We start from the raw sequence: 27,350 nt of genomic DNA, 5'->3' as shown, positions 1-27,350 counted from the left end.
GAGTCGAGAGCAGGTGTTGAGTAGGAGGCATCCGAGGTGGTCAGGTCCGGTTCTTGCGAGTCGTGCAGTAGGGGGGGGTCGGTTATGTGGAGGCCAGCGAAGGTGCAGTTGCGGCAGGAGAAAGGGCCCTGAGTGTCGTTCAGAGACGCGAGTTGGCAGGCGGAGTGGTGTCCGGTGTTGAGGGCATGGAGGGGGCTGGCGTCTTAGCAGTGGATGGTCCAAGAACCAGGATCTGTGAGGCTGGGCGCGATCCAGGCATGGACGGATGCAGACGGGCTTGCCTTTCGTGCCAGTGGCGATCCAGCGGCGCACCCACTGCACGCGGCTGCCATTAAGTAGTGTGAGGGGGAGGGCTGGACAGCTGGGAGGCGGGAACGCAGAGATGGAGGGGCGGGCCACTTCAGGTGTTTAGAAGACAGGAGTGGTGTATACATTTAGAATTTCAACCCTCATTTCACACTTTCCTAACTTAGCGACTCTTCCATAGCACTCCCGAATGTTTACCCATGTACAAATGGCTGGATTTCAGACACCTGCTATACTTGATGGTCCTGTTGCAAATGGGGGAGAAGGCAGGGGCACAAGGGAAACCTAGAACGTAGCTGCCTGTGAGTCAGAAATGATTCCAGTTAGTGAAGTACATGATAACTAAATGACCGGAGCTCTTAATGTAACAATCTGTCCTGGCAAATTTGATGCGAAACAATCAGCCCTTTACTGATATTCAGAAATGCCTGTAATAAAGGTTTCTATTAATCCACCACAAATGTTCTGGCTGCGATCTACAATCTATCATGATACATCAGAGGACAGCAGATAATCCAAGGAATCTGACATAAGCACACCACACTGAATTTTTGACATACATAGCCTGATAAGGGAGCAAAAAATGAAAAAAAGAGTTACAGCCTGGCCATATCAGAAACACATATATCTGGTTTGAATGGCAGAAAACGCAAGAATCCAATGCTCCATCTACAAATATGCATCAAAAGATTTAGCCTGACGTGTAATCACACTGTGGAAAAGGTGATAATGCCAATATCCATGGTCCCCACTTTCGATTCCATTTCACAGTATCCTTTTAATCAAACCCGCCCCCCTCCCCGCCAACAATGTCATGAAACTCCTTTCCAGCAAAACTCTAGGTCACCCAAGGTCCATGTGAGTGACATATGATTAAGCAGCCCCAGGTGAAAGGAGAAAGCTCAGAGGAAACTGCCAGACAGAACAGGGCTTGATTTATTCACAGGAAAAATAGGAACCTACCTAGTGCAACCAATTGGAGCAAAACCTTGCTGGGAGAGAGAGACCATTCGTAGAACTGCCTCAGCAACTAGACAAACTCAAGTACCCAATAATCACATCCAGGGACACAGCACATAGTACCACTATACTGTATTGTGCTAAAACAGCTCCAACACGTGACAAGCCTACAACTGGGAAGCCGTAAATACATCTCACCAAAGGGGAGACACAGAGCTTCTGCTTGCCTGCACCATCTGGGAACTTGCATTAAAGGACTTTACTGGAGATCTTAAAGGGGACTAGTCCCAGACTTGTTCGCTGGAAGACTTTGAAAAATCTAGTGACTAGTCAGACAAATGGACCTTCACCAAGAGGAACCAAGATCAATCCCTAAAAGATCTGCTAGCAAGGCACCAACACTAAAAACAAGAAGTGCTAAGAAAGGCCAAAGCAACCAACTCACCTGGACTGGTGTGACCACAACTACCAGGACTGACGCAGACCCTCCAATATCTGTGTCGTGACCCATCTACATTGAGAAATGACCCAAGACAAGAAATACAAGCCATACAGAAAGACGTCCTTGAGTTGGGTGAAAGTGTTCTCACAAGCAGAATCAGAAGATGGCAGGCCGAAGGAAAAGGAGTTTCTTTTGCAATAACTTAATACAGTAATAGAACAAAATGTCATTTCAGAGAGCAACAGTGAAGCACTGGAGAATAAGTTGTGCTATAACAATATGATGATTAAGGGAGGTCTCTCGAGGTGTAGAAGTCAAGCACTGGAGGCTACATGCAAAGGTTATTCCAAACACTTCTTGACTAAAGTGACGGACACTATAGAATTTAAAAAGAACACACAGAACAGGCTCTGTGATTTCTCAACAAAACAGACCTTGTGACAAGGGTACATCATTACCAACAGAAAGAGGAGATAATGGAGGTATCAAGGAAAAAACAATGTTTTAGTTTTGAGTACCACACTATTCTCCTTTCCCAAATCACATCTGCATTCAATCTACAAGAAAGAGAGACATTCCAGCACCATGATGGAGTTCCTTAGAGCCAAGAACCCTGAATCTAGATTGGGGAAATTCATTTCATTTAATTTTTCAGTGGTGCAGCCAGGTGTACCAAATCATAAACCAAAACAAGGAGAACACCACTCCAAAAGACAAGTGATTTTAGCCATTTAGGAATAGTTTTTAATTTATCCTTAGGTGGAAATCGCACCACCTTATGAAACAACAACAAATGGTAAGAAATATGGAAGCCATTTTCCGTTTGTCAAGAATTCTAAAACATAAACCATTGGCGGAGATGATAGCCCTGTAATAAACACAATGCGTCTTGGCTGCTCTTTACGTGGCAGGGGTGTGGCAGCACCAAAAAGCTGATGCTCTCCAACATACGGAAAATTGCTTTACACGCAGGCTGCTTGCAGTCCCTAAAAAACCTGTGCAAATTTAATCTGCCATGAGGAGTTGGGCCTGCCTTTTATAGGCAATCAGATAAAAATTGCACCACTCCTCTTATGGATTAAATGTTGACAAAATTCAGAAGCAGAATTGGTGAATGTGTGTATGTCAGACTATTTAGCCCTAGAAATGTAAACAGAATACCATGGTTGATGTACATAAAATTCAGCTGCGACTCCTCTGCTATGGTGGAGGAGCACAGCTCCACAGCTCTTTGAGCAGTGGAAAAAGGAAAAAAAAATGATAATAACAAATATAATTATTTTATTTTTCCGAGGCAGTTTTACGGGGTGGGAAGGGGCTGGGGTGCTGCTGTTACAGCCAGCAGGAGGAGGAGTGATTGAAGCACTTAATTTTAGCACAATGGTTTGGCCGGCCAATCAGTAATGCGCACTTTGCATGTTTTCTCCTGCGGCTGTGGAGAACACGCACAGGCTCCCACTCCCTGTCTGAGGGCTAAACCACAGCACTCAGACCAATCACGATGCTGCCGTCATGCTGGTAACAGCAGCATTGTGATTGGCTTAGGGAAGCCTGTGTGCTTCCTGCTACCGGTCCAGGAGGAACAAAAGAGGACGGAGAGATGGCGGCCAGCAGCCAGGTAAGTGATATATTGCCCCCCCTACCCTCTGCCCTACCCATAATACTCTGTGGCAGCCACCACTGATAAAATTATGTTACAAAAATCTGAGTTTAATAGAAATGTTTACACAATCACAACATATTAGGGCGGATGCTAAGACCATTGTAAAGGATCGCCATTCAGAGCACTGTGTGAATGAGAGCTTGCGATGTGTTTTAAAAATGAAAACAGTTGAAATGTTGAAAGATGCTGAACCTTATTTGGGATGGATAGAGAACGCAATTTATCATTCTTATCGAACGTATTTTAGATTTAACCTAATCCACTTTAAAGTTACTTTTCCAACACAATGTACATGGCTACATGACCTACCCCCATATCACTGTAACAATGTTACTAAACAGAGAATGTGTCACTTTTTTCTATTTGGTTCATTATATTCAACCCCAAGAAATGCCTTTCTTGTTTCATTGTTGCGCCAGGCAGGGATCACGCAATATTTTATAGCAATGGAATTTTTTCAAAAAATATCACCGACAGATGTTTGTTATGCAGTTTTAAATTTTAGCTGGAGTGCGTTGCAAATCATGAAACATTATGAGCTTGTCACCCTCTAATAGTCCCTCTTATTGATATGTGTAAAATCCCGTTTTGTCATGATTTTTTAAAATAATTGTGAAGAACACATTTTTTTGAAATGTTATTAACAACACGGCCTTTTGAAGTAATGATTTTAACAACCATTTTTTTAACAAAGTATTATTGGTTGTCATTGGATGTTTTATATGCTTTTATGGCACAGTTGCCGAAATAAAGATGTTTACATTAATTATTTAACTTCTAACCTTAAATAAGCATCTCCATATGGTTGCCCCCAATAGATGGAATCATACACAACTGGATTTGTATCATCAGGTCAGCCATGTAAATATATAAAGATTTATTTATTTTCCAAACACAGTCATGCCATTCTTGAGGACTTCGAACCCTCAAAGGGCTGCCTCGGTGTGCAGGAACAGACACCCGCTGATATCTCGAACACTGTTCCGCCATCAGCAGAGAAAACGCCATACGCCTGATGTTGGTGCATATAATAGGCTTTATTTCATTGCATTATGGCAAGGGGCCACAGACCCAACTCGTTACGCCTCCTATCCAGGAGCCAACACACACTGAGAAAATTACATTAAAATATAAAAACTTGGATCACATTTGATTAACCAATGGTAGTACAATCCTTGAAACCGATTTTTTTCCCCAACATCTTGGAACGGCCCAAACTCCAAAAACACAACACTGGCACAATAAAAATCAGGCATGTTTTATGGATGGAGAAAAATAACTAATGAAAATCAGTGATCGGAAAACACTTCCTCCAAGATATGATCTTCAGTTCTGAATTACTTTAGCTCGGACATAAGAGAATTAACAAGCCCAAGAACTGATGGTATTACAAATTGTACCGACACAGTACCCATCACCATCGTGCACCAGTCTACAATGGGGCCTTAGAACAGCCCCCGTTATTCTGAATAGGAGTGTGTTGGTTGTGAGCAGGAAAGGGACAACTGATTTGTTGTTAAATTTGTGGGAAATTTTGATTAAAATGTTTTTAAACCTAAAGGTCTGTGCCACATATCACGTGACAGTAAAATAAATGGCACATATTCTTGCTTTATTATATAATAGTCATTTAGTCACGTATACTGTCCATGTTTTTATAGCTGAATGTCTTGGTGGGACTTCTGTCAGAACTGAAATGTGCTTCTGTCAATAAATCTGGCAGAGGGTGGTTTATTCTGAAGACAAAAATGTTCCAGACTATTCACAGGGACTGGAAAAATTTAGTAATTTGCTGCTCGCATAGGTTTCTTAAAATGTTCAAGTGTGTTAATGAGAGAGTGGTTTTGAAAACGTTCACAGTGCTTGCACCAAATTTATTTGTGAAAACCCTTGATACAGAGCTGGTGAAAGTTTATTTTCCACTAAACAATGGAGAGTATTGTTTTCAAAATATGCAAACACTTTGGCAATGAAAGGAAGAATGAATAAATTAAACAACAGCTTTAAAAACAAGAACAACATTTAATTTCAAACAAGCAAGGATTTACCTAACTTATTAATGAATCAATGGAGAAAAATGTGGCATAATTGGAAGGTTCTTAGAAAGTGCAACACTTCTACAAGAACAAACTGACAAGGACATGAAATGACATTGAATGAGCCACTCACATCAGCCATGGGTCTGTTTTACATATTCTGGCGACAATATCAATGCTGCTTTTGCTTCAAACATATTTTATTAATGTTCCAAAGAAATCAAGCATTTGCAAAGCCAACAGCTTTACATTGACCACCATTTTTTTGGCTTTACCAATGCTGGTTTTGTCTGAAGCTTTTTTTTGTTTGTTTTTCTTCTTCAAAACAGTTATGATTGGGAAACCTTACAGGCCAAAAGCAAGAATATATTTTGGTCTCAAAAAGTACACATTGTCATCGTAGTCCCCAGCACTTAAGGGAACTACTTTGAATATGAATGTGCTCCCTCTGAAAGGGAAGAATGCGATTTCTCACAGTGAAGTTAGCCAATGGCTGAAGTGGGAAGACCCATTGCCCCATGCTGTATTCTGTAGTATGTAGATGAAAAACGTGAATGGCAGAATAACAGACCAATGGATGAAGAGACATACTGATATTCCCCTATAAGTATATACACATATAATTTTAGTAAAATCTGATGGTCTTGGCTAACGCCAGACCTAAAATGTGACTTAGTGTCAAGGAAACTAGGCTGGGACTGGACACAGGACAACTTTACAGATCTCAGTTTGGCACTAGGAGTTGCCCCATTTCGTGTGAATAATTAATTGAGTCAGTTTTCCATTGCATTGTGGTACTTGTGGTTTTGTTTTCATTATAAAATCTACACTCCCTTCAGTGCAAACAAAAATTAAACTGGTTATCGCACCATTGTACCACTTTTTCGCTCGTAACAGAGTCTCACTAAAAGTATCACACCAAAGCCGAGCAAATGGAAAAAATAGCACTTTTTACAGGGTCGGACTGAGTAAAAAAAAAAGAAGTTCAGGAATCAAAATAAAAGTGCACACCATTAGCAAAGCAGATAGCTAAAAGAAAAAGTGCTAATATCAGGGAAATAAATAGTAACAAGCATTTGCAATGCAACCGATCTCGCATTAGTGAAAGTTAGAGCCACTGGCGTTGCAAATGACAATGTTTGTTAGTTATGTTATTTGTACGCAGTGGAGTGTTCATCTGACCCATCTAAAGAGATAGGAAGGAAAGAGGGTGGAGAGAAAACAGTGGAAAGTAGGGGTGGTACGAGTTGTGCTTTAAAAAAAAAAAAGAGAGGAAAGATTGAACACTACCATAAGGAATAAAAGAAAATCCACAAGCAAGGAAAGGATGCAGCACCACAGGCTGTTACTAGGTGTCCCTTTGGAGTCCTAAAGGGACCTACATTAGGCACATATGGTACTGCACTCTTAATGCAGCCCACTAAAAGATGTTGTTCCGCCACTTTTTTCCTGCTGAAAGCAGTATCAGAGGCGCAATGCTTAATGTCTCTATGAAACGGCAGCTTTAACGCACGTGTGGCAGATAATATCAGTCATGTGACTCAAGAGAATCAAAATTCTTTGATCCCTCGGTCACCAAGGCCTGGGGCTGAGAAGATGCGAGAGAGTCTAGGATTGCCGGTTTTGGAGATATCAAGTAATAAAAGTATTTTGAACCCATTTGGTCCAGGGATATGTGGAGAAGTTCCGATATTGGATGAACATTCAATTTTAATCCCGTTAAAAACACAAAACCCTAAATAGTTAACATGATGTTCAGACCATTGGTCAAGTAGGTAACTCCCTGACAGCCGCAGACCTCTCGTTTTTAGATAAATATGATGTTTTATCTATTCTTGATGAGCACCCTACAATGCATAAAAGTAATGATAATACCAGTGTATGGAAAAGTTGGCGAAATACAATAAATGTTATAACTACTGCACTTGATTTTCATTCACATAAGCTTGAAATACAGGTGGAACTGTTAAATACACTTGCAGTCTATGTGGCCGGTATTGACACAAAGCTACAAAATGACAGGATTGGTGGTTATGGCCCAGACTGAGGTTAATGATCAATTAATAAGATGCTCATGTTCTCACATTCTGGATAAGATGTTCGATTTCCCTAAAATTGTAGGATCACTTGTTGACGAAGTCAAAAAAACAGCTGGGAATCCAATCCTGGTCAGTCCCCCAGTCTGTCATAAGAAATTGGGAGTTAGTGTACCTAGTGTGAATGTGAACCAGCAACAACCTCAGGCAAATGTGTGTCATGAATATTTTAGGGTACCAGAGGAGCCCGGGGAGGGAGGCTGAAGTCAGTCTGGGCCTAGACACACAAACTGATGAAGGTCATGATCTCCAGGGAACTAAGAAAATCAAGTTAGCACTGACTGCTAAATACCCTTGCTCAAGCTCTGAAGATAGCCTCAATAGTTTCAATGATCCCCCCCCCCCCCCCCCCCCATCTAAAAGGGCAAGAAAAAGGCTGCGGAAAGCTTGGCACAAGGTTAAGAAACCAGTTGCTCCAGTAGTCACATTAGCCAAACCTAAGGATTGTTATCCCATTTTTAAACAAGTTAATATGAAATGTCCAAGTCAGGACGGTGCTCAAAAGGGTGAGAAAGCTTCCACAGATCTATTGACGCTTTTGAGGTGTAAGGCCCAGGCAACCACAGCTGATGGACAAAATAAAGTGCTCATGGCTATTGGTACAATGAAGTCGGACCTAGTAGACATTAGTAAGTGAGAGATGACCAGGTATGACAGTATGCCTCAGGATATTAGGCTCCAATCCCAAGATCAAGCTTCTCGTATTGAGAAAAGACCAAATCCTGCAGAAATGATAGAGCCCACTGTCCTCCAGAGTTTAACTCCACCAGAAATAGTTCTAAATATCACTTTAGTTAAGGATTGTAATGCATCCCTTGAATGAATCTCAGGGGTCCCATGATGGTCTTAAACGGAGCCTAATTTTGAAAATAACCTCAACCATTCCTGAATTATCATTTATTAAAACCACAGACTTGGTATCAGTGCAGTTTAAACGAATATACTCAAATAATTTTCGAGAATCTACTATCACAACCTGGTCCTCAAATGATATTGTGACCAAAATATTAGAATCAAGTCTGTACTTTATGGAATGTGGCATTAAGGTTGAGAACTCCTGTCTACATTATCCCCCTATTCAGGAGGTATTGGCGCTTAAGGTGAAAAAGGAAATAATAATGGCCGATAGTAGGAAGCCAAATCCAGTATTTAGGGGCGCTTCAGGTCCATCAGCTAACCATTCTTGTAGGTCTGACCTGTTGATCACCAATTCACAAACAGGGGGTTGATGTTGTGAGTCGTTACCTAAAAATAATGTATGAATGGAGGATTGGTCCTGGCTTCCAGCTACTCTGGCAAAGGTGCCCCCAAGAGATAGAAATTGAATTTCCTTAGCAACAGATGAAGGGCCTCCAGATTACGTTGCACCAGACACTGCTGGGCCACCAAGGTGTAGGGCCCCACCCATTGGAAACAAGAAAGAGGATCCTACAACATCCCAGGGAAATCCTACAAAGCCAGTTATGGGCCCCAAGGGATTATTGGAGGGCAAACATCTAAAACTACTGTCCTGGAATGTTGCAGGCATTGAGTCCAAACTTTCTGACCCGGAGTGGAGATCATTTATTGATTCCCATCATATTGAAACCTGGGCGACAGAATCTGTGCATCTCCCAGGTTTCGTTGCCTTTAGTGCCTTTAGTGAAACGGCAGTCCCTCGCTGGCAGGGCGTCCCTCAGGTGTACTCTTAATATGGCTAAGAATGGACTTGTTTCCAAAGACCAAAATGCTTCCAACTAAATCTAAAGATTTACTTGCCCTGCAAATTACTATTAAAACGCGGTCAGGATTTAGACATATAACTCTAGTGAATGTTTAGATTAGGTCTGTACCTTCAAACCTGCAATCCTCGATCATAAGCCGGCTAGATGATTTTTTGGGAGAGATCACCCAAAAAAACTCTAAAAATTGTGGCAGCTGATACTAACACCTCCATTCCTATATCTGCAGAGTCTAGTCCCCAGGAAACTTTACGTACTCACGATTATAAGAAAACTACTAAACTATCAAAGGTGGGCACCCAAATCATCGATCTTATTATTGAACAAGGACTAAGATTAGTAAATGGTAACACCAGGTCTGACTGTCCCCCTTCGTTCACTTTTAGTAGAAGCCTTAGCAAATCCAGGTTTGACCATATATTACTTGATAATGACCTCTGGGCAGACTTGTATGATATGCAAGTTATTTACAGACCAGATAGTGATCACCAGGCACTAAGTGCATCCTTTTATATGACTGGATTCAATGATTTTCAACTGAAGGCAGCTGTCCTTTCTGTCAGGAATCGTAGGCAGACGCGCCTACCTAGCGTGTAAGACTATATCTCCCAGCAGCCTCGGGGGCCCGGAAGTAGACGTCCTTAAAACGGCGTCCCACCCGGCCGGAGGTGTGCGTTATTCACTTTCTGGAGGACGGTCGGAGAACGTGGCAGAGGAGCGTTGCTGCGCAGTTCAACGGCGAGAACCAGTTTCCCGAGCACCCGGCAGACGGACGCGTTGGGCGTCTTCCTCGCGGCCGGCGGCTGAAACGAAGATCACGGAGCAGGTAGGAATAGTCCCTGGCTCCTATTCCCGTAACCAACGCTCGTCTCACAGCTCACGGACGAGCGAACTGAACCCTTGCCGCAGAGAAGCGGTATTTGTCCTCGAGGCACCATCGGAGGTGCACATTCTTGATTCATTGGTCAAGGGCGCTAAAAACAACCTACTGCACCCCACTATCACCCCGAGGAGGGGAGGCACTTTCTCTGGTTAGATTTCGGAAAGGGGGTATAACTGACTTAGATATTCTTGCTCGGCTGAGCAGAGAGACACCGGGTGTCCTTACACCTGACTTGGTATTCAGGGAGAGCGCGGGCTCGGCATTTCCCCACAAGGCTGTGTTCTTGGTGAGAAAAAACCAAGGAGTACTATTGTACATACTGAGGCACGACTCTTAGCGTGTTGATCCTCACTTTGTGAAGGAGCGCTACCACGGTGAGAATGCCGGCGGCGGTTGTACACCGTGGAAGCCTACCAGGAGTTCTTGGAGTCATATATGGATAGCAGTGACATAGGATTCCTTAGTCTGAAGGAAGACTGAGGCTAAGGCCATTGCGTTGCGTGGCCGGTACTATGTTGTGGACATTGAAAGACACGGAGTAGGTCTTGAAATGGCTTTATTAGTTGTCTCAAACGCCAGCGTCTCTCTACAGTTGAGTGACAGAAGTCCGGCCGTACAAAGAAGGAGACCTCTCCCACTGATCTCCTTGCCTCTGGCCTAGCCTTTTCCGATATTACCTGGCGCAAGAGGAAATTACCAAAGTAAACAAGGATTGCCCTTGGTTTGTCCCCCTCAGTAGATCGAACACGAGGTTTGAACGGAGTTCGGTGTGCTCTCTGGATCTCTAAAGCCCAACTCCACTCTGACAGCTCCGGGAAAGCCGATTTAAAAAGGTCAATTATATATGCCCTCGTATCCTGTCTCTCCTCCCCCTCGGGAATCCCCAGCACCCTGAGATTATTCCTCCTTTGCCTGTTCTCAAAATCTTCCAGCTTCCACTGAATATCCTTTATTTGAGCGCCTTGGGCCACCGTCTGAGTTAGTGCGCTGGTTGCTTCCGCTTCTGTTGATACTATTCTTTCTTCAAGATTTTTCACTCTATCACCCATGTTAGTACATGCTTTGGAAAGTTTTCTGACAACCCCCTGCATCTTTCTCATTGCGGCCTGTGCCTTTCGGCTATCTTGACGTCTCTTGTCTATGGGAGAGAATGGCCTGGTGTATTACCTCCAGAGTGGGGGAAATTGTATCGGTATCTGTCGGTGGTGTACCAGTACCCGATAGTGGGGTAGCCGATGAATAGTCCCAGCTTAGATCTTTTTTCTCCCGCCTCTGATTTCCGGGAGGCTGCTTTAACTTTTTTTCCGTTACCGGGGGCTCTGGGTCACTATCCTCAAGCTCTGACTCTGGCGATGAGCTTAACACATCGTCTGACCACTCTGCCCCTTCTGAAACAGAAAAAAAAGCATCGCTTGGCTCCTTATCAGTGTCAATTCCATTCTTACTCCCTGCCCCGTATCTTTTGCTAGAGACAAATTACACAGCTCAGATGTCGAAGGGGAATGCCAGGACCCCTTTCCCCCGTCCTCTTCTCCTTTGGGTATGGGAGCTTCCTCCTGCATGATTTTGCTACTCTCTTTGATCTCCTGATTCCTGACAATAGCCATTGCTTCTGTCATGTCTTGGGGGGGGGAGGCTGGGGGGGGGGGGAGGGAGTCGAAATTACAGTCTCCAAGCTAACCTCAGCATCACTATTAATACAGGAGCCCTCACCTTCGGGTTCACCACCTTGAATCTCTCCATCGCCCCCCATAATCTTTGTGCTTGGGATCATTAAGGTACTCCTAAAGGTTCCAGAGACCCTTACTGGGCTCACCTCCTTACTCCGCTTCTGTCTTGTAGCAGCTTTCTCCATTGTCGCTTTTGTTGCAATTGCTGTTGCCGTTACTGTGGCTGTCTCCGCCTCTGCCGGTGATTCCTTTCCCCGCATCAACAGATCTGCAACGGAGGGGCCGGCAGGACGATTCCTCCCTGAAGCTCCGCCGCTCCCTCTCCTCGGCGGGTCCGATGCAGTGAGCTGGCGCTTACCATCAATCGACCGTTCGGAGATATCGGAGATATCCAGGCAAGCCGATGGATCTCCCCGTGTCCCTCGAGCCGTTGCTGCCGTTGCCGCTGCCACTGCCTTTGATCCGGATGCACTTGCATTCTTCGGAGCGTTCTTTGGAGCCATTACACCGACTTCACGAAGCCGCTGAAGCAGGTACTTTAAGATGATGCGTTCAGTTGAACGGGAGTTGATTCTGAACAGAAGCGCCAAAGCTCTCTTAGTGAGCGTCCGTATCACAAACATAGGAGGGGGCTAAGTTTGCCGTAGCAATACACCAGATGGGGGTCTTAATTAGCGTTTAGACCCAGCGTAGCCCGCTAGTGTTTTCACCCGGTCACCTAAGCGACCGCCATCTCGCTTCCCTTCGTCTAATAAAGCCATTTCAAGAGAAAAATATTCAAGTCTATCTAATAAATCCGGCGCAACTCAAGATTATTCATGACGGGCATACAAGATTTTTTGCATCGGAAATAAAAGCCAGAGAATACCTGGATGCTTTGGACTTATAAAAGACCTATAAAAGTCGTAGTAATACTGGTTTCGAGTGGCTTGGAAAGCCAAAGGAAGAGATATTCCGGTATTTGGGCTATATGTTGTATTTGATTTATGGGGGTGATCTAAAAATATTTTGTTTAATTTGGATTGCTAGTGCTTCACACACACATCACATGCACAGACTAAGGTCTGAGCGCTTCTACAGGGTGGAGGGAGTGGTGGGTGTTGGGGAGGGAGATGATTGGGTGGGGGGGCTCGGGGGTGGGAGGGGTCCTGATGGAGGGGAGAAAAAGAAATACCTGGTATTGTATGGTAACTTTGAAACAGATTCGATATATAAAACTAAGGTTGGTTGTATCAATTGGGTGTGACTACTTAGAAGAAGAAAATGGGGAGGCTTAGAGTAGGCACGATGAATATTGGTGGTCTGAATGATTGGAGGAAAAGGCAACGGCTAGGACAGTTCGTATGGTCAAATCACTTAGACGTAGTTTGTCTTCAGGAAACCCATATTCCTTGGGCAAAAAGATCTCTTTTAAATATTAGAGGATTTGATTTGTTGGCGTGCTCCACCCAGACATCTAACATCAGAGGGGTTGCAATTTTGGCTAAATCATTTGTAGGAGGGGCAAAACGCCAATTATCAGATGCCCTCGGTAGATGGGCATTAGTAGAACTTGATTTGGGATACACAGTTTGCACAATATATGGCTCGAATCAGGACGATCCCGAATTATTTGAACAGCTGGAGATTGAACTAGTTAACTGGACAAGACCCCTGATAGTATGTGGGGATCTCAATATCTCGGTCGATTTTGGCAAAAATAGTATATATACAGGCCGTAAACCCAAGGTATATCGTGCATTAAAAGCACTAAGGGATTCACACGAGCTGATAGATGTTTGGGGGGGAATAAGAAACCAAATGAACCCGAGTTTACATATTTTTCCCATCCATTTAATAAATATACTAAATTAGACTATTTTTTGATTTCTAGCTCTGAAATTAAGAATGTTATAATTGAGAAGCTTCCAAAAATGTTGTCGGACCATAGCCCATTAATTCTGGAGATTCCGGTAGATAGCCCGAATAGGAAACAAACAAAATGGACATTTGAGAGGAAGCTTCTAGCTAATCCCAGTTTTGTTGAACATATAAGGAAGTGGACCCAGGAGTATTTTAATATGAATCGCTATATTGCATCCCGAAACACTGTTTGGGATGCATTTAAGGCAGCTCTTAGAGGGGAAACAATAAGCTTTTCAGCTAAAGGGAAGAAAGAAGAGCGTGAGAATAATAACAGATTAATGGGTCAGTTAGCTGAAGCAGAGGAGCAACATATTAAATATATTAGCCAGGGGGGTGAGATCTCGGGGATTAAGCAGAAGATTATATGTATTAAAGCAGAAATACTTAAAGGGATAGCACAAAAATCTGCTGATGAATACCAGACCCAGAGGGGTAAGCTCTATGAGACGGGAGAACAGGCAGGAAAATTGTTAGCCCTACGGATCAGACAGGAAAATATAAAGAATAAAATAACTAATATAGCAGAGGGGGAAAGGTCTTATACTGAACCAGAAGATATAATAAATGTGTTTAAATGCTTCTATCAGCATTTATATAAGGAAGTGAACCTGTCAGATGAGGACAGTCATGAATTTTTAGACTTAGGCCCACGTCTAGGTAGTCAAGATTTTGCGGTACTGGAGAAAGATTTTGAAAAAGGGGAGGTTGCAGAAGCAATACAAGATTTACGTACTGGGAAGGCTGCTGGGCCCGATAGCATTCCGCTAGAGGTATACAAATGTATACAGAATGAGATCGTTAGTATACTACTGGATTTATTTAACGGTATAATGAGCTCCGGGGTAATCCCGGATTCATGGAAAGAAACCAACATAATAGTCTTTCATAAAAAAGGGAAGCCCCCAGAGAACCCGGCTTCATATCGCCCAATATCCCTCATTAATAGTGACACTAAGATCTACGCAAAGGTTGTGGCCAAAAGGCTCAGAAGGATCATAGGCGGACTCGTCTCCCCGTGGCAGCATGGGTTTATTCCGGGTCGTGGGACCACAGAACATATCAGGCGGGTTATTTCACTCTTTGATATGCAGGCTGCCACAGGTGGACAGATGGCCTTGATCCTTCTCGATGCAGAAAAGGCCTTTGATCGTGTCACATGGAAATATCTTTGGGGGATATTGGAATATAGAGGCTTTGGGCCTAAAATAATAAGCTCCATTAAGGCCATGTACTCTGAACCGACGGCCAGAATTCAATTAATGGGCATAAGTTCGGAAAGAATATTTATATCCAGGGGGACACGTCAGGGATGCCCCTGTTAACCTATTCTTTTCGCTCTATATATAGACCCATTAATTCAAAGATTGATAGGATGTGATAATATTAGACCAATAGTTAGTAATGGATTTGAGACCAAACTATTGGCCTATGCTGATGATCTTGCAATATTAACCCCTGAACCAGGCCGGGCTATGAATAGTATAAAAGAGATCGCTAATGAATTTGGACGAGGCTCCGGATATTTGTTAAATGATAGTAAGACACAGATAGTGTGTACGAGTAATATTATAATGAACGACGAAAGACGAATTGATTCTGCAGTATATTTGGGGGTCAGAGTGAGCCCGGTACCGGAAGCAATTATTAAAGATAATTTTGACCCGTTATTAGCAAATATGATGGTGGATTTAAAAAGAATAGACGCTCTACATTTGACAATAATAGGTAGAGTCAATGTATTGAAGATGACTATGCTCCCAAAATTACTCTCTCTCTTTCGATCTATTCGCTATATGATTGACGAAGGATTCATGAAACTAATTGAGGCAACATTTATCTGGCAGTACGGCAAAATAAGACGATCTATGAAATATCTCTCGCAGCCGCAGGAAAAGGGGGGACTCGCTATGCCTAACATCAGATTCTACCATTATTCTTGTCTAATTAGCCAAATGGCAACACTATTTGAACCGGCCAAACATCATACAGACAACCTATATGGTAGCTCAGAATTGCCATCTATATATGAATTAATGTTGGGCAGGGAAGCCATAGGATTCCTGTTACGGAGAACGGATAAAATATATTATAAAAAATCACGATATAAATTGATGGATAGTGCCTGGAAGGTCTGGAATCGGTTCTATAGCTTAATAGGAATGCCTAAAATAAACTATTATACCCCCCTTTGGAATTCAAGTCCTTTTCCTCAACTTAGCTATGATAGAATGGGGAAAGTCTGGGAACAACAAGGAGTTACAAGAATAGGGGATATCTGGGAAGGGGGGCAAATGTTAGACTTCGGCACTATTCAACAGAAATTTGGTATACAAGATAATCAAGGCTTTAAATATTTACAAATACGTAATACTTTAATGGGTATCAGACCAAGGATATGTCCAGGGGGTAGAATCAAGGAGTTTGACTATATTTTAGGTGGGGGGACTAAAATTAAAGTGGTATATAACACCTTGTTATTAAGCCTACAAGATGACATTGAAAAGGTTGAGGCTTCCTGGATGCAGAAACTAGGTGATCCGGATGTCGATGTGGACAAAGCATTGCAAATGGCAGGGAAAATCTTTCGCTCCACAAATTTAAAGTCACAACATTACAAAACCATATTTAACTTATATTATACACCCTCCAAACTATATGAGTGGAATAAAAGGGAAGATGATAAATGCCCAAGGTGTGTGGAGGGGCCCGCCAATCTGATCCATATGTTTTATCAATGTAATAAATTGAGTATAATTTGTGAAGAGATTGAAAAGTTTTTGGAGGGGCTGCTAGGTAGAAAGATCAACCTATCCCCAACCCTAATGATAACAGGTATTGACAGTAACCTGGGGCTGAAGACGGAGGAGGAAGCCTTTGTGTTTTTATGTCTAGCTGTCTTGCGTCTAATGTTAGCAGGAAGTTGGAAAGACGCTTTGGCCCCTACGTTTCAACTCTGGCTATCTAGACTACTTGGGATACATAATATTGAATCTGCTTTATACAGTTGTAGGGGAAGGAAGATGAGGAAGTTGGGGTTAGAAATATGGGCTCCTCTGAAGAGGTGGAGGAACTCCCAATGGTAGGGCAGAGCTACATACAGATTGTATTTAGATTTCTCTAAATGTTAGTTTAATATTTATGAACTAACTGCCTTCTTAATATATATATTCTTGTATTTTATATTTAATGGAATCATGAAACACCTGATTATGTATTATTTATGACCATCAATGTAAAAATCAAGCTATGTCAGATTGTCTATTATATAAATGTATATATTGTTATCAAACCAGGTATTTAATAATAAAAATAAAAAACAAAAAAAAAAAAAGAAAGACACGGAGTAGGTCTGTGTGCTGGAGTGATATGGTTTAGTGGTCCTGAGAGAGGCATCTCAGAGATCGCGGGGAAGGACTCCCACTACACATGGTAATTGCTGTCACTAGTGAGACCTATATGAGAGTAGATATAAAGCGTTGCTCTTATATGAATGTTATTCTTTTTGTCTTTCAGGTTCTATTCCCTGCTGTCCCTTCCCCCCCTTCCTTTTTTCCCTCACCTGATCGCCTCTGGGCTCTGTAACCTTCTGGTTGGAGTCCGGGGATATCGGGAGGTGGACCCCTGTTACGTCGCCCGGACCCTGAGGAGCCCTGTATTCCTAACACTCTCCGCACCAATTACATCATCAAATGATTTGAGAAATATCAAGTGGTCAGAAATGGAGGGAGATGAAAAAGTGATGGCACTCCTATATAACCTCTTTTTCACTAAAATGTCCCAAATTGACCTAAACAACATCCATAATATTCATTTTATCATCTTGAGACCATGTTTCATGAGGGAACAGTAAAGAGGAGTACTTAAAAGGAAAACACCCGCTTGGTATAATAAGACCCGTCGCCTAGGAAAGCTCCAACTCCTGTGTGCTATTAAAAAGGGCTTTCGACCTGAAATTATAAATACCAAGCATGAATATAAAAATGTCTTAGCCAAAACTAAAAGGGAATGGGATGAGGCCCTATGGTTAACGCTAGACGAGGCCCTAGGGAAGGGTGACCAAAAAAAACTTTTGGAAATTAGTAGCTGGGAATTCTATTTATAACAATCACTTAAAACCTGCTATCATGCCAGACACATGGGTCACCCACTTTAGTGCCCTCTATGATTGCCAGCTGCAAATTAACGGCCCAGAGATCACTTCCCTAGAGGAGGGTAGCTGTGCTCAATCATCTAGTGAAATAACCTCATCTTGCACTCCAGCTTCGCATGTGAACCCTATATTTACTCTCATTGAAACATACAAAGCAATAACTAACAGAAGGGGGCAAGGCCCCTGGAATGGACGGCATTCCGGGAGACCTTTATCTTTCTGAACCAGATATTTGGGCCCCCTATCTGAATGCCCTATCAAACAGCATAATAAGTAGCGATAGGATTCACCCGTCATGTCAAGGTGCGGTTATTATACCGATCCACAAGAAAGGCAAGAGATCTATTGCATCAAATTATAGGTCGATAAGCCTACTTGACAACTCCCAAAAACTCTTTTGCAGACAGGTTTTATTTATATTAAACGGTTGGATGCAGCAAAATAATATTCTAGAAGACTCCCAAGTAGGCTTTAGATCAAAAATTAGCACTCTGGACAATGTCCTCTGCTTCAAGGTGATGTCTTGGAAATACATCACTGTAGTGATTACACTAGACAAGGCAAGTGTAAGAGCACATACTTTGACTGTTCATCTCCACAGCTTCCAGGAACTGACAACCTCCTGGATTCAAACAGTAACATTCTATTGCCATGACAGTGACATCATAGGACTAAGAGCAGGTAAGACCAACAAGCTGATAAGAAACTACTACAACATCTCCCCTCTTTCCATAAATAAACAAAGAAAGGAGATAGAGGAGGAAGGAGCAGAAAGAAGAAAAGGACATATGTAAATGCAGAGCAAAGGTAGAGAACACTAAAGAAAAAAAATATACATATAGGCAAATATTACTGCAATACATAAGCAGAATAATCAAGAAACAAGAACATTAAAGATTTAAACGTTTTGGCGGAACACTCGTCCTACCACTCCTCCGAGGAGGAACATATCTCAAGGAGGACTTCCCAACCTGAGAAGACTGAGGCATATTCTCATGCAGATTATGCCTTTTAGGGACAGAGTCAGACTGGACGGTGTTGTTGGTCTTAAGACCCAATTGTAGAACCACCTTCATTGGAATCTTATATATCCTAGAAAGATTCCACCAATTTTTCCCATTGACTAACAGCAAAATGAGAAGTGGCATCCACCCTAACAGGGGGACCCAACTTGGAAAGCACCTTGGGAACATTTAGAGGAGACTTGATCTTGACCCAATCCCCCACAGAGACTGAGGATTTAAAATTAGACACATCTGGAACAACATCCTGTGTCGGGACTGTGGGAAAAATGTGTAAGTCTCTCCCTCCCTGTGTCTCCCGGCACTCTGACACCAAACCCCACTTTTTCATCCAAGCAGGACACATGTGAAACGAGGCTTCTCTACCTCTGAGTAAAGCGAAAGGACTAGAACCTGTGGTGGAACTAGAGGTAGTGCGGTGTGCCCACAACAGACAGCTTCTTTGATGTCAATACAAGAGGAAACAGCCCCCTGAATACACAACAAGAATGCGGTTATTGCGCTCAATGAAACCATTGGCCTATGGGTGATACAAAGCCACACGCCGGTGAGTGATGCCAGACTGAGACAGAAAAAGAGACATTTCCTCAGAAGTAAATTGTACCCCATTGTCAGATATGATCTCTTAGGGGAAACCCTCTTGGGCAAACAAACTCTGAAGAAACCTAATAACCTCCTGTGAGTTGGGATCTGTCATGAAATGAACCTCCCACCACTTGCTGAAACAATCAGCAACCACCAGAGCAAACTTGTATTTTTTTCCCAGCACATTGAAAGGTCCCACAAAGTCGATAGCCAACCTCAACCAGGGACCATCAATTGCCTCAACTTGTTGTACTGGAGGAGAAACAATTTTTACAACCTTATCACTTGTGGAACATGTCAGACATATCTCCACCACATCATTGATTTGACGGTCCATGGAAGGCCACCAGTAAACACTACGAATCCTTTTCTTAGTGTATGTCTGTCCAAGGTGTCCCTCATGACCATAGTCAATGATACGACCTCTAAGAGATTCGGGAGGAACAAATTTATCCCCACGCATGATTATTTCTCCACCCTCCAATGTTAGCTCATCAGACACTTTGGCAAAAGTATGTAAATTGTTGTCCAGATGCTTTTCCTTAGGCCAACTAGAAACAATGAACTCTTTCACCCTCTTAAGCAGAGGATCTGACTCCATAGCACAAAACCAATCACGTACAGTGAAGCAAACTCACCCCACAAACATCAACCGCAGCAAACAAACAGTCTTCAGCATCGTTGTCATGTTCAAATTTACCTAAGGGTAGAGGAGACCTAGATAGATAATCAGCTTGTGTGTTTCGCCCACCAGGAATAGGTGCTACACCAAAATTGTATTGTAATAATTTAGAGCTTAACCTAGCAATTCAGTGCGTATGGTCTTTGACAATCTTACCCTGTAAAATAGGAATGAGGGGCTTATGGTCAGTAAGAAGATTAAAAGTCTTCCCCCACAAAAACACTTGAATCGTTCAACAGCCCAGCAGCATGCAAGCAATTCTCGTTCAATGACAGAGTAATTTTTTTCACTCGGGCGTAGTGCTCGTGAAGCGAAACCCAAAGTGAACTCCTTTCCATGTTTGACCTGAGAGATCATACCACCAAGACCCTCAAGGCACGCATCAACAGACACCGTGCATGAAAAAAGGGGATCAAAAGGGGTGAGAATGTTGCATGAGGCTAACTCTTTTTTGATCTGCAAAAACTCTCCCTGACACAAATCATCCCAGAGAAACACAGCTTTTTTCTTGAGGAGCTCCCTCATATGGACAGTCTTTGCAGCCAAATTTGAAATGAATTTCGTGTAAAATTCACACAAGCCTAAGAAAGAAGAGACCTGTTCCTTTGAAGTAGGACAAGGAGCATTAGAAATGGCATCAATGAGGCCTTCCCTTGGCACAATACCATCTCCAGAAATGCAATGTCTCAGGTATGCGATAGAATCAACACCAAAGACACACTTGAGATTGTTAGCAACAATGCTGTTACCTTCCAATCTTCCCAAAACGTTAGCAAGATTCCTGTCATGCGACTCCTTGTTCTTTCCAGCCACCAAAATATCGTCTTGGAAGACAACCATATCTGAAACACCCTCCAACACCTTCTCCATAACACGCTGGAAAACTGAGGCTGCCGAGGCTAGCCCGAAAAACATCCTCCTAAATTGAAAAGTACCAACAGGTGATACAAAAGCGGTTAAATGCTTGCAAGATGGGTCGAGCTCTACCTGGTGGTACGCTGATGCCAAGTCATTTTTAGGAAAATACTTTGCACCTGCAAATTTTGAAAGTATGTCATCAATGCAGCGAAGAGGGTGCGAGTCAATCCAAATCTCTCTATTGAGACTGCGCAAATCAATACATACCCTGAGATTACCATTTTTTCTTCTTGCGACAACCAAGGGACTTAACCAAAGAGAAGACTCTATAGGTTAATTAACCCACCCTCACACATTTTCTTGAGTTCTAAAGAAAGATCATCTCTGATACTGAAGAGTACAATACGTAGCTTGTGTTTAATCGGAAGAGCCCCCTCCTTGACCTTAATAACCTCCTTGACCTTAATAAAATGTTTGAACCCTCTAACAAAACCAAGTTTATCACCAAAGACTTTGGAAACTTAATGGACCAAGAAACTAAACTTCCGCCTTCAGGTTGTGCACCCACCACAAAAACCTGTTCGGAAGTGCCAGGCCTAAGAGTCATTCCGAACAACCCCTGGTGGTACCAACCCAGGATGTTGAGACCTTTTTTTGCCACAGAAACCTTCCCTTGGATGTGCCTGTCTTTAAAAACCAAGGAAGTCTCAAAGAAACCTGTCAAATCAATTTTCCTCCCTTCATAAGAGACAGGACGTCTGTCAGGAGGATTGAGAGGTCTGTTCCCCCAAGTACTCTCAAAAAGCTCATCCGTAATCATTGTCATCCGTGCCCCTGAATCCACCAGTAGGTGCAGACACTTCCCATCAACCAATACATCAACAATGGGATCAACACAATCTCCGGAATCATCCTTAACAACCACTACAAAATCAGTAAGAGAACTAACAACTTCACTCCTCAGAATAAACAACATTTATACTTCCCCCGAAAAACACACATCTTGGTAAAATGACCTTGTTTCCCACATTTACGACAAGAAGCATTCTTAGCCGGACATACTTTTGAACTGGGAAAATGCGAAGGAAACCCACACTTATTACATACATTCTTTGAATAAGATTTCTTCTCAACCTTGTTAGACATAAATCTGCTCAAATTATGGTTTACCTTTGTCTAACTGATTGTTTTCACTAGAATCCTTTTGGTCTTTAGCTACGGCTACAATATTCTTCTCCGCTTTAAGTTCCTTAGATGCCTTCTGAGAAAGTTCAATACTCTTGACAATGGTAATAGTCTCATCCAAAGAAGATTTCTTTAAAGTAAGCAATTTCTCTTGAACTTTCTGCTCCCAACAATGCACCACAATTTGGTCTCGTATTAATTGGGATGTAAATTGTTCATATTCACATTCAAAAGCGAGAATACGCAAAGCGGCAACGTAGGACACAATGCTCTCTTCACACTGGTTTTCTTGCAAAAAATGTGTGCCTAGCAACAACTATGCTGCTCTCTACATCAAACTGTTTCTCAAGCATACCCACAGCCTGATCAAAAACATTTAATTCCTCTTCACCTTCAACAACAAACAAAGGAGGAAGATGTTCTAAAACTGCTTGGCCCTCAAACCCCAGATTATGTTCTAGGATGAAACGTTTGCTTTCTGCGCTGAACCTCCCATAGCGCCTAAATATTTCACGAAAGCTCTGTACCACACTTTCCACTTGACTGGTGGATCACCTGGAAGCTGTAAAAAGGGAGGAGGAGGCTGTATATGTTGCAAGGCGACAATCAAAATGTACAATAAGAACGTTTAAAAGCTAGCTATAAAAAAAAATGTGTTTTTTTAACAAACAATAGGTAACTAAATAATGCACCTACAAAGATAAACACTAATTATCACATACAGGAACAAAACAGCAAATTCAATTTGACTGGAAGATTATCCCAAACGTCAAGAGACTGTTGTTATTCCACTGTGTGACACACTAGTTATTCCACTGTGTGACACGCTTCTTCCAAAAGAGTTAAATAACTTCAAATGAACAAACAAAGTGTGGGTTAGTCACAGCTCACACACAGCCATGTTCATCTCAGTAGATGAGATGCACACGTTTTTCTTGATAAACACACGTAGAATCAGGAGAAGCGAGACGCACTGCTGACTCGTTGCTCCGTAAAGAATAGACATGCACCAACCTCTGATGCGCCGCACAGCAAACCTGCTGACACTTTGTTTCGTATTCAAAGGACGCAATGCGCTGTACAGCGAACCCAAGTAACGCACTCAGGAAACCACAACACCAAGAAGATTTGTGCGTGACTATGTTGTGTAAGCGGCTCGACGCAGTAACCAAGGAAACTGGAGGACGCTCACCGCTACGACGCTGCACATCTGTGACGCGTTGTTGATGCGGTAACTATAGAAACAAGAAGAGCATACGTCACCACGCTGCGTAGCCTCCTCCACACTGTAACCGAGAAAACCACAAGCATTGGACAAGTGACACGTTGTTGTCGGTTACGTCTGCGTCAGGAATGCAGGCTTCACGGACACGCTGTCCAGGAATCTAGTGGTGCGTTACCAGGGGAACGCGTTGCTGGGAGAATCCTCGTTGTCTTCACCAACTCCTCCTGAGAATTCTACTGCGTCATCAGAAGGAGGAAAGCTCCAGTGTCGGAAGGATCAAACCTCTAAACCAACCAACGAGACGCTCTTGGACAGGGGAAATCCAAATAGATGGAAAACCCCAAAGCAGCCAGAAATAATTCAGATTGTCCAGCGCTTGAACACAAACAAAATCAGTGTAAGCGTCAACACCAAAATAGCCTCAACAGTCACAATAGCCAAATGCCAGAAACGCTGGAGTACTTGAAAGGGAACTGCAAACTATCTGACCAGTAGTGTAGAGAGTGAGTCCAACGCAAAAACGACGGCCACTGTGGAGAGACACAAGGAAAACCCAAACTTCACTGCGCGGCAGACTGCAGAAAGAGCTCCAGGAGACAGGACATACTGGAGACAATCGCTGCACACGTGGGTGGAGAGGGGAACAGTCCCACTAGTCGCCAAATTTGTAGTGATTACACTAGACAAGGTAAGTGTAAGAGCACATATTTTATTGACTGTTCATCTCCACAGCATCCAGGAACTGACAACCTCCTGGATTCAAACAGTAACATTCTATTGCCACGCAAGTGACATCATAGGACTACGAGCATGTAAGAACAACAAGCTTATAAGAAACTTCCACAACAACCTTGTTGCGTGACCACCTATATGTTGCTTTAATTGACCTAAGAGCGGCATTCGACCTGGTCCCCAAAAATACAGTGTGGGAGGTACTGGAAGGTTAAGGCATTCCGTCAGACCTCCTAAGGATACTTAGGCTCCTCCATGAAAACACATATGTAAGGGTGAGATGGAACACAACAGGGGATATGACGGAGAAGATAGAGATCAGGAAAGGGGTCAGACAGGGATGTGTCCTAACCCCACCATTGTTTAGCTCATTTATTAATGGGGCTGTCATGAGGTTGAAGCCAAGCAAACATGATGACCCTAGAGTAGCGAACAAAGCAAAACCAAAGGGGATGATGGACGGAGTGTTGAACATTGCAAGCACTCACTCCCAGTCAACTGATCTGGGTTTAATCCATCATCATTCTTTAGCTCACTCCGCTACCCCAGTTCAGACACGGCCATATGCAAATCAGTCTGACCCTGTGCCTCATGGGAACAGTCCAGCTCGAACTGCCAAGCCATGTCTTCCCTGGATCGGAAACAAGCATTTTACGCTGACATTTATTGTACTAACATAGGGTTAGTACTTATTTTACATTTTGTTACAGTACTTGAGAGGGCCAGTATTTGCATGGTTTAGAGCATCTGTTTTAATAGCCTACTGGCTGTATACCTTACTTCACAGTGATTCCTTCTCAATTTCTTGTTGGAGAATCTTCAGTGTTTCTATTATAGTATTTATTGCAACGTTAATTGGTTTAAAAACTCCATAGGGAATTTCTTATTGAGATCTAAGAGTGATTTTGCTCTTATGTTACGTGACTTGTCAGGTCACCAGCGTTATGCATCACAGTATGTTACATTCCTATGTTACGTGACTTGCCAGGTCACCAACACTGCTATCCTTTATGGTATGTTACCTTGCCATATTTCGTGACTTGTCAGGTCACCTACTATGTTATCTATGGTGTTACCTTATTTTACATGTGCCTTATCCTCCTGTTTGTGATTCGTCACTCACAATGTTTCTTACATACATTAGTGGTTTACATTACTTCACGTTGCATTTCCTTACAGTGCCTTTCTTTAGGGCATAGGTTATGTATGTAATTGTGTTGTAATAGCTTATGTTTGTTAATTCTGGTATCTTATCTACATATTCTTGTTCTTGAGATCTATGACACTCTGTATTTTCATCTTACATGGTACCTGTACGTTGATTTTACATTGTATCCCTTTTCTATTTTACTATTCTCATGTGTATTTTCTAATTCCAAATGAGTTTTCCTTACACATCTCTTATTCATTTGAGAGTGTTTTTCTTGTCTTTGATATGCACTGCCTGTTTTTCTTTTGGTTTCTTCTTGCCATCTTCATTCTGGTATGGCCAACTAGTATGTTTGGTGGTGATTTGGAGCGTCAATTCCTTTTTTGTTATGTGTGTTTCATCTCTATTGCTACGCTATTGTTGTCCTTCCGTATTTTGTTAGCATCTCCTTAGCTTGTTGACATTTCCTACTTTTCTTCTTCTTTTGCTCTTCCTACACATGATTTCTTTATCGTTCTATTAAAGGGGGAAGATGGGTGTGTGTTATATGGATTATTCCTGTTATTCCTTGTCGAGGTTTGCATTTCCCTTTTTCTTCCTTATTTTAGTGTTTATCTTCTCATTGTTAGTCTGCATATTAATTCTATTGTTTTGTTGCAGAATCCTCTATCATAATAATTGCAATATGTTCTCATTTAGTTACTTATGTTTATTGACATTCAGACTGCTTGCTTCTTCCCTGTAATGTCGCTATTATGCTTATTCTTACATTTTCAATTTTGTGTTTTTATTAAAGGGGGGGGGGGGTGAAGTGTGGTATCTGCTTCCAGCTTGCTGCTCAGCCAGTGTATGGTGTAGAATGTTAGTATGAGTGTATGATGTCATAGAGTGTTGTATGCGCGCATGAATGTCAGTTGAGAGTAGGGCTGAGCAGCAAGCAGGCTGCTCCTGTTGGGGTTTCTTTCTTACTTGTTTTCTTTACTTGATTCCATTCTTCCTTCATCTGTACCTTACTTCATTTATTATTACCTAAAAAACTACATGAAGATACCATCTGAATCCGGACCATTATTCCGTTACAACATTTACCTAGCAATCTGCCGTGCAACTAGCACCCTCTGCTATCAGCCACAAATGGCATCAAACGCTAGCCCCTCCCTTAGCAACAGGAGCTTTCCTCAGCAACCACCGCTTTCCATTTCAGATAGTAACTTCCTGACAAAAACAGCACTTTTACAACCAAACACTTTAGCAATCGGGGTGAACTTTGTTAGTGTCTATATATTATCATTCTGGATAAATATAGCACTGAGCAGTAACTAACACTGGTGGGTCTTGGGCATGCACAAACGAAAAGTCCCCAACCCTCAATATTCTGGGAAGTTACATCCTTCCCGCCTTTCACTCTCATAGCAGAAGCGCTCACCAGCAGCAGATTTCCACCTTGACAGCTGCGATTCCCAAAACCTCAGGCCAGCTTCCCACGAGCAACTTTGAATCCCGAGCCAAACTGCAGGCGCTTCGGTTACGGCGCAGGCAGAAGCCGTCATTCAGCCGCACCTCCAAAACAGATGAATGTAAGCGGGGGGAGGTTCTGCAGAGATAAAAGAAAGACAAACATTGCCTGAGTTGATGAAAGGAAAAGTGACTAACAAAGGTTAATGGCACATTTGGTAGCCATCTTGGAATAGGAGACATCCCGTAAACGAAGGTAGGCATTTTTACACTAAAAAGGCAAGTAAGTAGTGATAGGTAATTTATCCGTCAGCCCCTGGGAACTTAGTCTAATACATTGTCTACATGGTAAACAATATATAAAAACTTGAAATAGATCATTTCTTTTCGTTTAGTGGTGCCTCCGCAAACGCACAAAACAGTTTTTAAAATATACTTTTGAAAAGTTATTTATGGTTTGACTGACTGACTGCCACTCAATTGCCCTCATAATCGCTGGAGAAAGTAACCCGACATTATAATAATGTCGGTTACTAGATCAAATTGAGAAATAATGACGAACCACGGCCGACAGTCTGTCTGAAGTTGAGGTCTGTTCCCGTTTTGAAATGGGGTAATACTCCA

General features: G+C 42.5%; 1 protein-coding gene across 3 annotated transcripts in view; it reads right to left on the bottom strand.

The window, feature by feature from the left end:
• CCDC18 (coiled-coil domain containing 18) overlaps window positions 1–27,330 on the bottom strand; it is a 1,105,805-nt gene extending 1,078,475 nt beyond the window's left edge. For 2 of the 3 annotated variants that reach the window (XM_085602201.1, XM_085602202.1), the window contains exons 1-2: window positions 27,289–27,330; window positions 26,698–26,865 (exon numbers count right to left, since the gene is read on the bottom strand). In XM_085602201.1, coding sequence (XP_085458327.1) covers window positions 26,698–26,821 — 124 coding nt within the window. In that variant the 5' untranslated portion in view covers window positions 26,822–26,865; window positions 27,289–27,330. The remainder of the gene's footprint in view (window positions 1–26,697; window positions 26,866–27,288) is intronic. The other variant, XM_085602203.1, reaches the window with a different exon arrangement.
• Between the last annotated feature and the right edge of the window lie 20 nt (window positions 27,331–27,350).

This window comes from Triturus cristatus, chromosome 4_2 (genome assembly GCF_964204655.1).
Source record: "Triturus cristatus chromosome 4_2, aTriCri1.1, whole genome shotgun sequence".
Classification (NCBI taxonomy): Eukaryota; Metazoa; Chordata; class Amphibia; order Caudata; family Salamandridae; genus Triturus; species Triturus cristatus.
The sequence above is the reverse complement of the archived record's forward strand: the minus strand, read 5'-3'. Positions and strand labels throughout refer to the sequence as shown.